Source organism: Taeniopygia guttata, chromosome 19 (assembly GCF_048771995.1).
Source record: "Taeniopygia guttata chromosome 19, bTaeGut7.mat, whole genome shotgun sequence".
NCBI classification, from domain to species: Eukaryota; Metazoa; Chordata; class Aves; order Passeriformes; family Estrildidae; genus Taeniopygia; species Taeniopygia guttata.
Genome location: NC_133044.1, coordinates 10,303,475 through 10,319,099, shown reverse-complemented (window position 1 = coordinate 10,319,099; position 15,625 = coordinate 10,303,475). Strand labels below are relative to the sequence as shown.

The following is a 15,625-nucleotide window of genomic DNA, read 5'->3' as shown; positions in this document are numbered from 1 at the left end:
TGAACTCAATTGTTTGATGATTTGTGCTTTGTTTTCAGGTTATAAACTCATTGGGAGCCATTCTGGGGTGAAGCTCTGCCGTTGGACAAAGGTACATTCTGTTTCCTTCTCTCATTTCATAAATAAAAACAATGCTAGAGACTTGCTCAGGTATTCCAATTTCCTGATGAATTATCATTTTAAAATATGCGATTATTTGCACAAACCCAAATTCCATCTTTCAAGCTATAACCTTGCATTTCCAGTTATTAAAACCCCTTTGCAAAGAGTGAGAATAAAGTTGTGGCACAGAGCTGGGAACATCCTTTTTTTGTTTTTCCTGTTGTTCTGCTGTCTGCTAAAACATCTTCTGCCCCCTGAAATCCACGTGAGGGAGGAGTGGGAAGGTTGTATCCCTGGTGTGAGGTTGTGGAACAGGGGTACCACAGCCATTGACACACCTGAGGCTGTTTGAACGCCCTGTCCTGGGGATGGGTTGTGACAGTCAGGGTTCCTCTGGTTCTCAGCATTTACCAGATCAGATTTGCACGGGGAGGTGTTAACGATCCCACTGTTGCTAATGATTTCCCTGCTCTGTGGGGTGAGTGTGGATGTGGCTGTGTACAACACCTGTGGGTATGAGTGCACGTGTGTGACACAGCCTCCTCCCAGCCCTGCATGTGGATCCTGGAGGAGCTGGAACTTCAAGCAGTTTCCAGACTTAAAAATATTCCCAGCAGAGGCACAGAGCCCTGGAGAATAAACTGCAGCCCCTGCAGGGTAGGTGTGGTTTCAGCTATCCTTGGCATGTCCCTCTGGAGCTCACACGTCTCCAGTGTTGTATATTTGGGGAGCAGTATTGATCAGAGAATCATTAAGGATGGAAAATCCCTCAGATCATCGAGCCCAACCACTCCCCCAGCACTGCCAAGGCCACCACTGCCCCATGTCCAGGGGTGGCGACTCCACCACTGCCCTGGGCAGCTGTGCCAGGGCTGGACAAGGAATTCCAGGAAGGAATTTCCCCAAAATCCACCCTGAGCTCCCCTGGCCCAGCCTGAGGCCGTTCCCTCTCCTCCTGTCCCTGTTCCCTGGAGCAGAGCCCGACCCCCCGGCTGTCCCCTCCTGTCAGGAGCTGTGCAGAGCCACAAGGTCCCCCTGAGCCTCCTTTTCTCCAGGCTGAGCCCCTTTCCAGCTGCCTCAGCTGCTCCTGGGGCTCCAGACCCTTCACCCACCATGTTGCAACATCCTGCACCCTTGAGCATCCCTGGATGGGAACCTCTGGAATCAGCACCTTGTTAAGATGCCAGCACATCTGTAATTCCTGTGCTGTGGCAGTGATCAGTCCTGGCTGTCTGAGCTCTCCATGGCTGCATGATTAACTTTGTTTATTTTTGAAAGAGCCCTTAGGATGCCATCCCAGGGTGGCTGCAGAGGGTTTTCATTGCAGTGCCTGGTATCAATGAACTGTTTCAAGAGCCTTGTTCTCCTGAGCAGCATAGAGAGCCCACCCTGGGCTGTCAGGAGTGTGTGGGATGCACTGATCCCACTGCTGGTCACTCTTACTCCCATTTCCCTCTTCTCTTGCTGTTAGTGGCAGACATGATCACAAAACGTTTTAAGAAAAGCTTGCCAAACTTCCACGTTTTGACTGAGAAAGGCAGAGAACCTATTTTTATGAACGACCCAGACTTTAATGCAGCACTGTAAAGCCATTTCACAAAATAAATAGCAGCTCTGTGTGCTTAGATGGGTTCACACTATTTTTAGCTTAAGCAGGAATTGAATGTAAAGTCTTCTAATAAAATTGAGCTGAAATTGGTTCCAGGCAGTGGCTTTGCCTCAAGTTCACACCAGTGTGTGAGAGCCTTCAGGAGCCTTTGTGGAGATTTATATCAGAGGAAAGCAGGAGCAGGGCTGGCAGGATCACTATCAAGTGGAGTTTCATAGAGGTATCTCAGATGGAAAAGATTTGGTTCTGTCAAATTCCAGAAAAAACATGTTTTAGGAAGAGTCTGTTTGCCTTAGGAAAAGTCAAATATAACTTGCTCTCCTGAATTTGTGAATCTCCTGAAGTCTCTCTCATTTGAAGAATGGGTAGAATCAATAGCACTTTCCATGTCATTTAATATTCCACCTGTACAGCCAGTTAGGGTTTAGCTGTAGATTTTTCCCTGCTGCTCCTTTCTGTTGGATCACCAGGACTCTCCAGGAAGAGGAAGACAGATTGAAAGCTGCTGTGTTTTATTTCAGATTTTCTCTTGAGAGTAGTAAAGTTTATTTCTCATTTATTATTATTTAACTGAGCTAATGAAAGACAGCCTTTTCTACAAGCAGCCTGCATGATAAATAGGCGTTGAATCCTGTTGGGAAAGCTGCTGTGGCTGTGCAGGGAAGGGAAGTGCAGCCTCCTGCTGGAGCCACTGCCGGCTCTGAATGAGGGTTTATAAGGTCAGGGCATTTATTTAATTTAGTGCTGCAAGAAATACTCTGCCAGATAAATGAAAAGAATGGAGTGTTCAGTAGGACAGCCTTGAAATGGATCCTTGTTGCTCCTGAGTGAGCTTTTCCAGGAACACTTCCTGCAGCTCAAGAGGCTTCACCTGCTTTTCATGGGCTGAGGCTGAAAAGCTGCAGGAGAGCACATTGATGTGCTGGGGTTTGCCAGAGAAGGGACTGAGCAGCTTAAGGGTCTTTCTCCTCTAACACAGGGATGAGTTTGACCTCCTAAATGCAGTCTGGCTGCAAGGGTGCATGTAAAGAGTCACATTTTTTAGGGAGCTGGGAATTTCTCGGGGCAGGTGGCACTGGTGTCCCTCAGCCCTGCTCAGGGCATTGCTGGACTTGGAGCTCAAGTCAGAGGTGGCTGAAGGGAGCAGATCCACAGCCACCCTCAGTTGGGCTCCAGATGGGGAATTTTAACTCTAGTTTTGTGTGTGTTTGTGTGTGTGTGTGTGTGTATGGGGAATTTTAACTCTCCTGTTATGTGTTTGTGTGTGTGTATGGGGAATTTTAACTCTCCTGTTGTGTGTTTGTGTGTGTGTGTTTATGGGGAATTTTAACTCTCCTGCTGTGTGTTTGTGTGTGTATATGAGGAAATTTAACCCTCCTGTTGTGTGTTTGTTGGTGTGTGTGTATGTGTGCCCTCAGTTTGGCTCCAGGTGGGTTTTTAGCTCTCCTGGTGTGTGTGTGTGCCCTCAGTTTGGTCCCATAAGGGTTTTTAGCTCTCCTGTGTGTGTATGTGCCCTCAGTTTGGTCCCATAAGGGTCTTTAGCTCTCCTGTGTGTGTCTGTGCCCTCAGTTAGGTTCCAGCTGGGTTTTTAACTCTCCTGGTGGGTGTGTGTGTTCCCCTGCCCTCAGTTTGGCCCGGGTAGGTTTCTAACACCCGCTGTGTGTTTCCCTGCCCTCAGTTTGGTCCCATAAGGGTTTTTAGCTCTCCTGGTGGGTGTGTGTGTTCCCCTGCCCTCAGTTTGGCCCGGGTAGGTTTCTAACACCCGCTGTGTGTTTCCCTGCCCTCAGTCGATGCTGCGGGGCCGCGGGGGCTGCTACAAGCACACCTTCTATGGCATTGAGAGCCACCGCTGCATGGAGGCCACCCCCAGCCTGGCCTGTGCCAACAAGTGTGTCTTCTGCTGGAGGTAAGGCAGCCGTGGGCAGGGGCCAGGGTGGGACACTGCCAGCTGTCCCTGAGCCAGCTGTGCTCTGGGGGCGTGGGCTGGCTGTGCTGTGTGGACCCCCGAGGTGCTGAGCAGTGGCAGTGTCCTTGGAAATGGGACCATTGTCCATATTTCATGTACCTTCACCACCACCGATTCCACTGCTCTAAACAAGTGAAAAGTGATCATTTGGTAACTGTTGCCTTCCTAAAACAGCAGCTGATAAATCCCAGAAACACTGGGGTAGGAAGAGCCATCCAGGATCACCCAGTCCAAACTGTGCCCCAGCCCCACCTTGTGCCCAGCCCAGAGCACTCAGTGCCACATCCAGCACTTCCTTGGGCACCTCCAGGGATGGGGACTCCAGACCTCCCTGGGCAGCCCCTTCCAGTGCCTGAGCTCCCTTTCCATGGGGAAATTCCTGCTGATGTCCCCCCTGAGCTCCCCTGGCCCAGCCTGAGGCCGTTCCCTCTCCTCCTGTCCCTGTTCCTGGAGCAGAGCCCGACCCCCCCGGCTGTCCCCTCCTGTCAGGAGCTGTGCAGAGCCACAAGGTCCCCCCTGAGCCTCCTTCTCTCCAGGCAGGACAACCTGTCTTCAACTCAGTGACTTCCCATTGGAGAGGAAAGTCTCCCCTTTCCTCAGAGAACTGACTTTATGGTGAATTCCTGAAGAAAAGGAGCTGTGCTGGATCAGAGCTTCTCTAGCACTACTCACTCACTCCTGCCTGAGCTTCCAAGGAAGGTGTGTGCCAGGCTGGGGGAGTGCAGGGTAGGATTGGGAAGAGAGGCTGAGGTTCAGCAGAAATGCCAGCAGTGACGTGAGAGCGCCTGCAGTGGGAGGAGAGGGAGGCTGTGCTTTGAGCTCTTTTGTTTTCCATCCTGCTAAGTCATCCCATGGGAGCTGTACTTCCTCTGGGACTTAAACCTTACCCCAGGCTGCCAATAACACCCATTCCATCCCAGCATCCCAGTGAGTATTCTCTGAGCAGCCTGAGCCAGTGGAAGGTGTCCCTGCCATGGCAGGGGGTGGAATGACATGGGCCTGAAGGTTCCTTCCCACCCAAACCATTCTGGGATTCTTGGTAATATTTCTATGCAAAGCCATCCAAATTCCTCTGAGTGCCCCTTTCTGTCTTTCATAGTTCTCAGGTTTTAATAATGCAGGTATTTCATGGGGGCATTTAAAGGATTGCCCTAACTTGGAGGGTGCTCAGAAGCGGTCTCCCTTGTTAAATGTGAGCACTGGACACAGGGCATCCTGTGCAGCTTGTATTTGGGAGTCTGTTCCAAAGGGTTTCTTGGTGCTCTGGATGGGCTTTCCTCCTCCTGGGCTTTCCTGGCTGGGAAGGAGACAGCAAATGGCACCTTTAATGTGCAGCTTCTGCTTTGCTTCAGAGCAGGGCAGTGCCTGGCCAGAAAAACCTTCTGCTTGTGTCTGTCTTCCACGTGGTGTGCATGGAGTCCTGCAGTGGGACTGTGCTGGGAGGGACACTGCCCTGCCTATGCCTGTCCCTCTGTCCCCACACACAAGGCACATCCTAAACAGCAAACAAGAAGTGGTCAGGATGAGGGGCTTTGTTCCCAGCATTGCTCCACAGAGCATTTCCCAGTTTCTCTTCCAAATGCCCTCATTCAGGATTTTTTGGTAGCAGCCTGGATGTGGAATAGGCTGAATCAGGACAATCCAGCAGGTGTGAACTGGAGAGTGCAGAAACTGATAGATGAGATAGTACAGATTTATCAATAATTGATAAATCAGTCCATTAGTGTAGAGACCCGGAGAAGGTGGCACCGTTCCTGTTTCTCTAACTCATCATCCTGTCACTGTCACTTGTCACTTCAGAGGGATCTGGCAGCAGCAGCCTGATGACAATGAGTGCTACAGTGCTGATTTTCCTGCTGGCTCCAACCTGAGTGCAAGGAAGCAGCTTCCCAGGGCACTGAGCTCAGAGGTTTCAGCATTGATTCATTTATTTCCCTGCTCTGGGTGAGGTGGGTGGCAGGTGTTGGACTCTCCCATAGGGAATGCAGCTGGCTGTCTTCAGCCTCCCCTGGAAACTGGATGGTTTAAGTTGGAAGATGTAAGGCTCAGTTTGAGGCTCATCCCAGGACATTAAGCTTGACTTAAACCAGAGCTGCTGCTGAAAGAAGGTTTCTTTTTGGTGACTTTTCCAGCTCCTATGCCTGGGCTGCTGCCCTTCCTTGGCTGTGAGAGGGATCTTCCCTCCTTCCTTGCCACACCCAATTCCCACCGATCCTATGCCGCCCCAGCTCCCAAACCTTGTATTCAGGCCTATCTGTGCTTGTTGTTTTATCCCCCACACCTTGTGTGTGAGGCTGAAGTGGAGCTGCAGGCCCTGATGGCTGGGCAGGATAAACAAGGCAGCTCCTGAGCAGCAGGTGCCATCTGTGCTGCTGCAGACATGTGAAATCCCAGTTTTGATCTGCTTCTGGCAGACTGTTGTTCATAGAGGTTTAGTGCTGGGCTCCTTGGGCAGCTCTGCACGCTGCCTTGCAGATAAGGCTGCTGGGATTCTTTCTTCTTGATCTCTTCTTTCAGGATTTTGACAATTTCAGGATTCTGCCAATGTTTCCAACTGCACAACCACCGAGCTCTCCCCAGGTAGCTGAAGGAAAGGCCAAAGAGCCTGTTTATTTTCTCTTCCTCACTTTGGCAAGAATGCTGCAGTTCAGCTGCTCTCCCTGGGAATTGGATATCGCTGGAGTTGGCTGGTCTTGACTGACACGTTTTGGCCCCAAACCAGTACTCATGGAATCACAGACTGGTTTGGGTTGGGGCCTTAAAAGGGCATCAGCTCCAGCTGCTGTGGGCCGAGCACCTCCACTAGAGCTCCTGGGTGGAGCCAGTATCCAAACATCCTCAGAAAATGAGGGGATTTTGTCACAGATGTGCCTTCACACGGCACTGGATGCTCTTCTTGTCCCCCTTGCCCCTGGGAGCTGTCACAGCTCCAGGGCCCCCTCAGTGGCTCGTGCCTCCCTGCCTGTCCCCTTCAGAGAGCTCGGTGGTGTGGGGTTATGGGGCAGCTTTTTGTGGGGACAGGAAAAGCAGACTGGAAGCTGGGCCAGGGCAGGGTTAGTTTGGATTTCAGGGAAAGGTTCTTCCTTCAGAGGGTGCTGGCACTGCCCAGGGAATGGGCACGGCCCCGAGGCTGCCACAGCTCCAGGGATGCCCAGGCTGGCATTGCTGGGGTGTCTGTGCAGGGACAGAGGTTGGATTGGATGATCCTTAGGAGTCCCTTCCAGCTCAGGACATTCCATGATTCTCCAAGGTGGATTGTTTTATGTCCCCCAAGGCTGTTCCATCAAAAGCACTGAGGAGGACACCCACACCTGAATTACTGCAACATCCCCAGTCTAATCCTGTCCTCCAAGGGAATCTGCCCCTCTCCATCCCTGCTCCCAGCTGCTCTCACTGAGGCTGTGTCTCTTTGGCTTAATTGCCTAAATGGAAATGTACAAGTGACCAAATTTTTTAATCAATTAGAGCAAGTGTGGGTTCAGAGCTCTGTGACACCTCCCTGCAGCACAGGCACCAGGCAGACCTGATTTGATGGGGGTTTTTGGCTCAGTGTCCAAAGCCCAATCAATTATTGTGGAGAGATGGTACAGCTAAATAAGATTTAAATTAATATGGTTTATTACTTTTGCATCTGAGGAGACAGCAAACCAGACAGAGTGAAATATCCTGTGAAGAAATTGGCTCATATTTCTTCTGCTGTAACTTTCATGCTTTTACCTGTGCTTGGAGGTTTCAGGTTATGCTTGTAGACAGCAACTGAAATTGTGTTCAGATATTAAATCAGTGGGTGGCCAAAAGCCAGGCATCACAGTATGCCCGGCAAAATACAGAGATTAAAAATTAATAATCTGTCATAAGAGAAGTACTTAAGGTCTTTAAAAAATTAAGAAGAAACTAAAAACAGATGAAAACAAAAGCTTCTCCTCAGTATCTAACTTGATTCCAGAGGGTAAATTCCTCAGGGAAATGGGGAGTATTGATATCAAAGGAGTGGACACTGCAGGTTTGGAACACCTGGAAGCTGAGCCTGAAAGCTCATAGGGTCTGTGAGCATGTCCAGCCCCCAGGCCCTGGTTCTGCCCAGCTGCTGCTTTTTTCTCCCAGGGTTTCAGTTTGGTTATGGTTTTGTTTCCAGAAGGGATCTGTTGTGACCAAGGTTCATCCCTCACATTGGATTCTTCACTGGTTTGTTGAGTTTTGGGCCTGTCTGCCAGGAGCTCCTGAAATGACTAAATAAATGGGGTGAGGGACAGCACATCAATGTGCCCAGTACATGCCCCTGGTAAAAAAAGAGTTTCAGTGCCTTCATGTGCTGCTCTACCAGCTCTGTCATCTGAGGTGTTTTTAGGAGAAAATGTTCATGTGTGGGTTGAAATCTCTAATTTTCATTCTATAGCACTTTGTGATCTCCTGGACTTGGACTTCTTGAAGGTCCTGGGACTTGTTACAATCAGCTCCCAAATGTATGGCCTCAGTAGTGAATATAAACAGATTATGGGCTGTGAAATGTCCACACTGGGCCTTGGGTGTCCCTGCAGGAGATGGTGCCAGGTCCAGCAGTCACTGATGCGGGGCAGTGACTGGGGGCTTTTAAAGGGAATTTGCACATTTTGACATCCAGGTGAGTTTTGAAATGATCTGGGAAGCTGTGCTGAGCAGGGTTCAGGGATGGGATGGGTGGGTGGATACAAGCACAGGACACTGAACATCACCTGCCTCTCAGGAGATCCTGCTCTTTAAAAAGGGAGCATCTCAGAGTTGGGATGGAGCTGAAAACCATCTTTAAGGTTTTGATTAGAAGGGAATCACAGAATTCTTTTGGTTGGAAAAGCCCTCTCAAGATCTTTGAGTCCAGTTGTTCCCCCGGCACTGCCAAGGCCACCAGACCCTGTCCTCAAGCACCACATCCATGGGACTTTTAAACCTCTCCACCACTGCCCTGTGACAACCCTTTCCATGAAGAAATTTCCCTTAATATCCAGTCTAAGCCACCCCAGGCACCCTCTGGTCCTGTCAGCCAATTTATCCAGCCTGCTCCAGGGTGACTTTACCCATCCTAGGGAAAACATTGAATTCAGATTCCGTATCTTGGTCCTGGTTTCTGCCCAGCCCAGGCTGGGCTCCTCCTGTTGCTCTCAGGAGGTGCAGAAGAAAAGGTACAGCCAGGTTTCATTTTGTACCAGCAGGAACATTAAACGTGGTTGGCTTGTGCATTGGCCAAGCTTTTTTTGTGGTCTCCCTCTCTCTTTCTCCTCCCATCATTCCAGGGAAAGTCCTTGGGATATCTTTTGTGTGTCCTTTCCTGGTCATGGCTGATGTTTTGCCTTCCCCTTTCTGCTGATGCCCCTGTGTTTTTGTGCTCCTTCTTTTGTTTGCAGCTGGAGACTCACGAGGCTGCAGAAGAGCAGATTGATTTTTGTTGTTTTGTCTTTGCTTTTTATTGCTGCAGTTTGCACTTCTGCCTTAATAGGGCTTCTGAAACTGCCAGTTCTCCTGAAATCCTTTTCCCTTAAGCTCTTCTCCTCTGGGATCTCCCTGCTGGCTCTTAGGGTTCACTGAGACTGCTTCTTGAACTCTTTGTATTTTTATTCTGCTCCTGCCCTCCCTGGGAGTGGTGTGCTCTGTCCTCTCATGTCACTGCCACCAGCACTTCCTCACCTTCCTGTTCCCCACCAGGTATCACTCTGACTCAGTCAATGCCTCCAGTAAATGATATTTTATGCCTGAGCTGTCTCTGCCTTCAGAGCTTCTTAATAACCAGTTGCAGAATGTATAAAGCAAAAGCTGAGTCATGAAAATAACCCCCAAGCAACTGGGGAGGCAGATGACAGCCCTGGGAAGCTGCACCTTCACAGGGGTCCCAGAACCTGCCAGGGACACTGGGAATGCTGTCCCAGGCTCCTGGTGGATCAGAAGTGTGCTGAGACTGAGGGGAAGTTGGATGAGAGCAGGCTGGGTGGCTGGGGAGATTCCAGGGCAGCCAGCAGGAGCTTCCCATCGTGTTCCCTGCAGCTGTGGGGCTGTGGCACTGAGGTGTCTCTGAAGGAGTTCACCAAACCTTGTTTCACACCTGGAATCTCTGCTAAAATCAGGGGTTTCTGCTGTGTGTGGGTTTGGGTGAGATTTCATTTTACTTGTGTTACTTTGGGAAGGAAGGAAGGAAGGAATCCCTGACACAAATTCCTGCTCAGTGAGCTCACAGAGCCTGGGGGCAGTGGGAAGGTGGCTCTGGTACCTCCTGAGCCCAAGGCATTACTGCTTTATCCTCCTCTTGGCAGGGAACCTCCTTTTTGCCAAATAAGCAGCTCTGTAGACCTGACCTGGTGTGTTTATTAAACAGTAGGATGTGTTAAAAATGCAGGGCCTGTTGGACACTAATAGCTGTCCAGGGTGCACCCAGAGCCTATTGATTTCCTGCCAGCTGGCCCTATTAAATATACAAGGTACAAGTCTTGCAGTTAAACATGGAAAAGTTTTATAAATGCCTTTTATAGCTGACATTCAGAAAACTTTCCGTGTTGCCAGATGGGGAAATAAAGGGGAAATTCAAAAAGCTGTCTTGGCTTAAAGTATCCTTGAGGTGGTGAAGTTTGAGAACAGTGTTTGAATCTTTGCTCTTGAAGTAGATGAAGAAATGTTTGGGCCAAAAGCCTGATTTTATTGAGCCTGGGTTAGGAGTTTGTGTTTTAGGACTATCAGGCAGTGCAGCTGTTTCTTATTTGGAGAGTTTCAGAATCCCAGACTGGTTTGGGTTGGAAGGGACCTCAAAACTCATCCAGTGCCACCCCTGCCATGGCAGGGACACCTCCCACTGTCCCAGGCTGCTCCAAGCCCTGTCCAGCCTGGCCTTGGGCACTGCCAGGGATCCAGGGGCAGCCCCAGCTGCTCTGGGCACCTGTGCCAGGGCCTGCCCACCCTCACATTGTTATAGTGACAATGTTGGTAATAGTGCCGTATGTACTTTACTGGACATGACAAATGATGAACAAGGCCATCAAAGAAGTTTTTTCCATTCGAGAGAGAGAGGTGGAAATGTGGGAAATGGATTTGCAGAGAATTCTCAAAGCTTGATAGAAGGCTCACATCGTGTGCAGGTGTATGTAAACTTTGAGATAAGAAATGCTGACTTAGAAATGTCATGCAATAGGTCAGATATTGTTGAGAGAGAAATGGGGCTAGAAGCAAGAAATGGAGCTAGGAACAAGTTTCAAAAGATGGCCCTGTGAATAAGACTTTAGAGAAATAGAACTATGAAAGATGCACTGGAGTAAGACCCATGAGTGGTAATTTTAGATAATTGGCTTTAAGGCATCTACAGCATGGTGTGGCAAAAGCTGATAGGCCAAGGAATACTTAAAATGTATTGTAATTAGGAAATAGTTGGCTTCTGATTGTGATGGAGTGAATTATGACATCTGTATGGTCTCACCCTTCTCATGAGACTGAAAATGGAATAAAAGTTTGTAACATGCCTCTCAGTTGCCACATCTCTGGGTCAGAACAAGGCATAATCCAACATCCAGGGATGGTGGAGAAGGGTGCAGGAAGCAGAAGTCACCTGGCTGGAAAACAGAGTGTCAGGAGTGTATTTTTGGTTGGCCTTGTTTTCCTGTCCAGAGGTGGGTCAGTCCAGGAGCTTTTTGAAAGGCCCTGCATGATGTGCTGCTCTTAATGAACTCTGTGGGCTGCCAGGGGAGTGGTAGGGAAAATCTGAAGGGACTTTTGGAGCATATTTTGGGATGAAGCAGGAAATGATGGAGAACAAGGAGGTGAAAACACAGCATTCCATTGACTTCCTTAAGATGATATTTAAGGGCTGGATGATCCTCTCATGCTAATAAAGTAAGAAATGAGGAGGAACTCCATGGGTCTTCCAGATGCTTGGGTCCATTTACCTGGGCTGGCTTTGCTGTTTTCCAAGAAAACAAAATATGGGGACAGTGATCCTTCCCAGGCTTCCCACCCCAGTGTGGCCCAGCTGTTCCTCAGATGGAAGATCTGGGGTTTTTCCAGTGAAATCTGCTTGGGTCAGGGGGATTAAAATCTGGGAGATGACCCAGATCCCCCAGGAATGGATCCCTGGTACAGGGCAGGCTTCCTGCTCTCTTCAGGGGGGTTTGGAGGAGCCTGCCCTCATCTTTCCTGGTACCAGAGCACACAAAGATTGGGGTACAGACAAATCCTGTCCTCAGGGTGGTGCTTGGTACCTTTGAAATGCAACTAAAAATGGTCTGGGACCTCCTTTCTCCAGAGCTTGGTGCAGCTGTGGGCAGAACCGGAGGCAGAACCAGTTTCCCTTTCTTTACAGAGGTTTTTGCAGATATTATTTTAGATTAGAAACCTTTCAAATGTGCTTCAAAATATCTGTGTAAAGTGTAATATTATCCACAAGGCCCATTCCTCCCTCTGGGAGACCATAACCTGGAAGGAGAGGGGTATAAGAGTTGTGTTCAGAGGTGACACCCAAAGGCTGGGGCAGCAGCAGGAGTTGCTGAGTTGCTTTGAGTCTTTTGTTGCTTTGAATGTCGTTGATGCCAAAGTCCCCAGTGGCAGGTGAGTTGTGCAGGTGGGTTCCAGGTGGCAGTGAGTGACTGTCCCCTCTTCCCTCAGGCACCACACGAACCCCGTGGGCACCGAGTGGCGGTGGAAGATGGACCAGCCTGAGCTGATCCTGCAGGAGGCCCTCGAGAAGCACCAGAACATGATCAGGCAGTTCAAAGGTAACTCCTCTGTCCCCACCCCTGGTGCTGTTAGAGGAGAATCTCCAGAACAGGTGAGAACATTCTGCTCCTCTGGGAAGGAGGTTCAGGGTATCAGGAGATGGGGGATAAAAAACTGCTGTGGCACATTCAATGTCTTCTGAAATGAGCTCAGCTGCTGAGTATGTGCTGTTGTCTGGAGGGAGTGGAGTGGAGTTGTCTCTGGTGCATCCTGGTAGTTGTCAAATCCTTCCCCTTGGTGTGCACAGAGCCTTCCACAGTGGTTAAACCAGCCTGGATGATTTGGGATCCTGGCTTCTCTGGAGGAGTGAGGGTGGGTAGGAAGCAAAAGCAATCAGCCTCTTACGTGACAGGAAATGCAGTGCCAGCCTTAACACCCGGCTTTGTGTGAGCCCTGGAACTTCTGGGCTGTGTTTGTCTCATGAATAATGAAACAGCAGCAAGCAGGGGATTTTGATATTCAGGAATTATTCAGTACCTGTGGTTGTGACTGAAGCTGCAGTTCCACAGCACCTCTGGAAAGCCCTGCAGCTTGCTTCCCACAGAAATTCCCTGCAAGTTTGATATTCTGTGTCCATAACTGTGGAGAGGGCTGGGGGTTTTATTTCCCAAATGTGATGATCTGGTTGCTGTGCCAAGGTCAGCTGTGTGTGCTGGCAGGGCTGGCCACCTTGGCAGGACAGCTCCAGGGTTCTGCTCTCCCCAACTGCCTTGAGCAGCACAAATGGAGTGGAACAGCCATAAAATGTGTAAGATGAGCCCTGGCCTTGGCTGTCATTTTGGGAACCCGGTTGTTTAGGTTGTCTGTGCTCAAAGAGAATCCAATGTATCCAGCATGTGACAGGCACAAAGCCCTTCTGTCAGCAGAGCAGAGCTGCTCTGTCTCAATCTCTGCAGTTGGAAAATGGGTGGAAAAATAGCTCAGGTTAGGGCCCCATGGGCTTCATTCTCCTCACGTGGCTGGTTTGGAGTAGCAGCTCCAGGGAAGCCTCACTCCTGAGCCTGGGGTTTCTTTGGCACTGTGTCAAACATCCCCTGCCCTGGGGGATGGTGGTACTGAACACACCCAGCAGATCTGCAGGGAAATTTTGGGGGGGGGCGGGGGATGTAAGAGGCACACTCAGAGCAGGGTTTTACCCCAGGGGCACCTGGAGAAACACCATGCTTGAGCCAGTGGATGCATGGAAGGGGCTGAGCCCCAGGAGCAGCTGAGGCAGCTGGAAAGGGGCTCAGCCTGGAGAAAAGGAGGCTCAGGGGGACCTTGTGGCTCTGCACAGCTCCTGACAGGAGGGGACAGCCGGGGGGGTCGGGCTCTGCTCCAGGGAACAGGGACAGGAGGAGAGGGAACGGCCTCAGGCTGGGCCAGGGGAGCTCAGAGTGGATTTTGGGGAAATTCCTTCCTGAAAAGGGAGGCCAGGCGCTGGCACAGGCTGTGCAGGGCAGGGGTGGAGCCCCCATCCCTGGAAATGTTCAAAATTGATGTGGATGTGGCACTTGGGGACATGGTTTAGTGGTGGCCTTGGCAGTGCTGGGGGAGTGTTTGGTCTCAGTGATCCTGGAGGTTTTTCCCAGCCTCAGTTATTCTGGGAGGTTCTGAAGGAGATCAGATCTGTCCATGCTGGAGTCCCACCTGACTGTTGTCCCTGTCCCCAGAACAAGGGACAACAGACTTGGTTTCTGTTTGGGAGGGTGAAGTTACACATCAAAAGGAGTTTGTTCAGCCAAGGTGGGGCCTGGTGCAGTGGGGACCCTCCAGCCCTGGAGGCTTTCGAGTCTCCAGAGAAGGGCCATTATCACCCTGCACTGAGGAATAACCTTCTCACTCCCTGACCCTGCTGTCTTCCCAAAATCTTCCCAGAGGGGATGATTATGGATAGACTTTTCAGCATCTGAAATACTGCTGAAGTGTCAGGGGGCCTGTCAGAACATCCCAGTTCTCTCCTTTTGGAGCCTATTTTTTTGTTAAACAAATTCATAAATATTACTCAGAATGTGCCTGTGCATCTGAGCACAGTTACCCTTGACCTGGAACTGGGAAAGGAGAAAACAGAAAAGCTCTGGACTAGAACTGTGCTGTAAAGTGGGAAAATAAAAGCTGGTTTATTTTTCTAGTGCTAGATGGCAACATTCCTGTCCTAGCTGCTGTGAGTCAAAGGTTTATTAAGGAGAAGAAAAATCGGTAAGAAAAGCCCAGGAGCTCCTGCTCCATGTAGTGAATTTTACATCATTCTTCCCTCAGGTGTGTGGGGAAGTGTTGTTAGAGTGGAAGCAGAAAAAGCCAAATTGAGGAGGAGCAGAGTGAGTGAACTGAGCTGGGCACAGGCAAAGGTTCAGCTCTGGCAAGAGCAGAGTCCCCGTGTGCAGTGCCAGGGCTGGAGGAACGAGCCTGGCTCCTCCAGCCAGCCCAGCAGCTCTGCACAGACACCAGGAGCCTTTTTTGGGATTGATGTTTGAGGAAAACACCTGCTGGAACCTGAGGAACCACCTGCTGGAGCAGTGAGGTGGCCCAGGTTGCTGTGGGGAGGGGAGGAGGGGTTGTGGTGGGCTCTGTCCCCTGTGCTGGCACTGCTGGGGCTCCTCCAAAAAAGACAGCAAGGAGCTGGGGTGTGTCCAGGGCAGGGAACGGAGCTGGGGAGGGGCTGTGAGCCCCAGGAGCAGCTGAGGCAGCTGGAAAGGGGCTCAGCCTGGAGAAAAGGAGGCTCAGGGGGACCTTGTGGCTCTGCACAGCTCCTGACAGGAGGGGACAGCCGGGGGGTCGGGCTCTGCTCCCAGGGAACAGGGACAGGAGGAGAGGGAACGGCCTCAGGCTGGGCCAGGGGAGCTCAGGGGGGATTTTGGGGAAATTCCTCCCTGGAAAGTGTTGTCCAGCCCTGGCACAGCTGCCAGGGAGGTGGAGTGCCCATCCCTGGAGGGGTTTATAAACTGTGTGGAATGGCACCTGGGGACATGGGTAATGGTGACCTTGCAGTGCTGGGGGAATGGTTGGATTCCATCTCCATTTCCCAACATTAATGTGTCTGATCTGCAGCACTGGCTGGGAACCCAGAGGGACTCCAGAGGTGTCCCAGCAGGGCTGAGGTGTTGGACCCAGGCCCTTGACATTGACTGTTTGTGTTTCTGAGGAATCAAAACGTGGGAAGTGTCTTAACTGGGGAGTCCTCAGGGCTGGAGTGTCTGGGGGTGCTGTCAGTTACCTCCCTGAGCATTTTGAATAAATTGGTGCTGCTC

General features: G+C 50.5%; 1 protein-coding gene across 11 annotated transcripts in view; it reads left to right on the top strand.

The window, feature by feature from the left end:
* The window catches only part of TYW1B (tRNA-yW synthesizing protein 1 homolog B), a 94,192-nt gene that overhangs the window by 32,004 nt on the left and 46,563 nt on the right, over positions 1-15,625 (top strand). For all 11 annotated transcript variants that reach the window (XM_072916764.1, XM_072916762.1, XM_072916763.1 and 8 more), the window contains 3 exons: positions 39-91; positions 3,499-3,617; positions 12,288-12,397. In XM_072916764.1, coding sequence (XP_072772865.1) covers positions 39-91; positions 3,499-3,617; positions 12,288-12,397 — 282 coding nt within the window. The remainder of the gene's footprint in view (positions 1-38; positions 92-3,498; positions 3,618-12,287; positions 12,398-15,625) is intronic.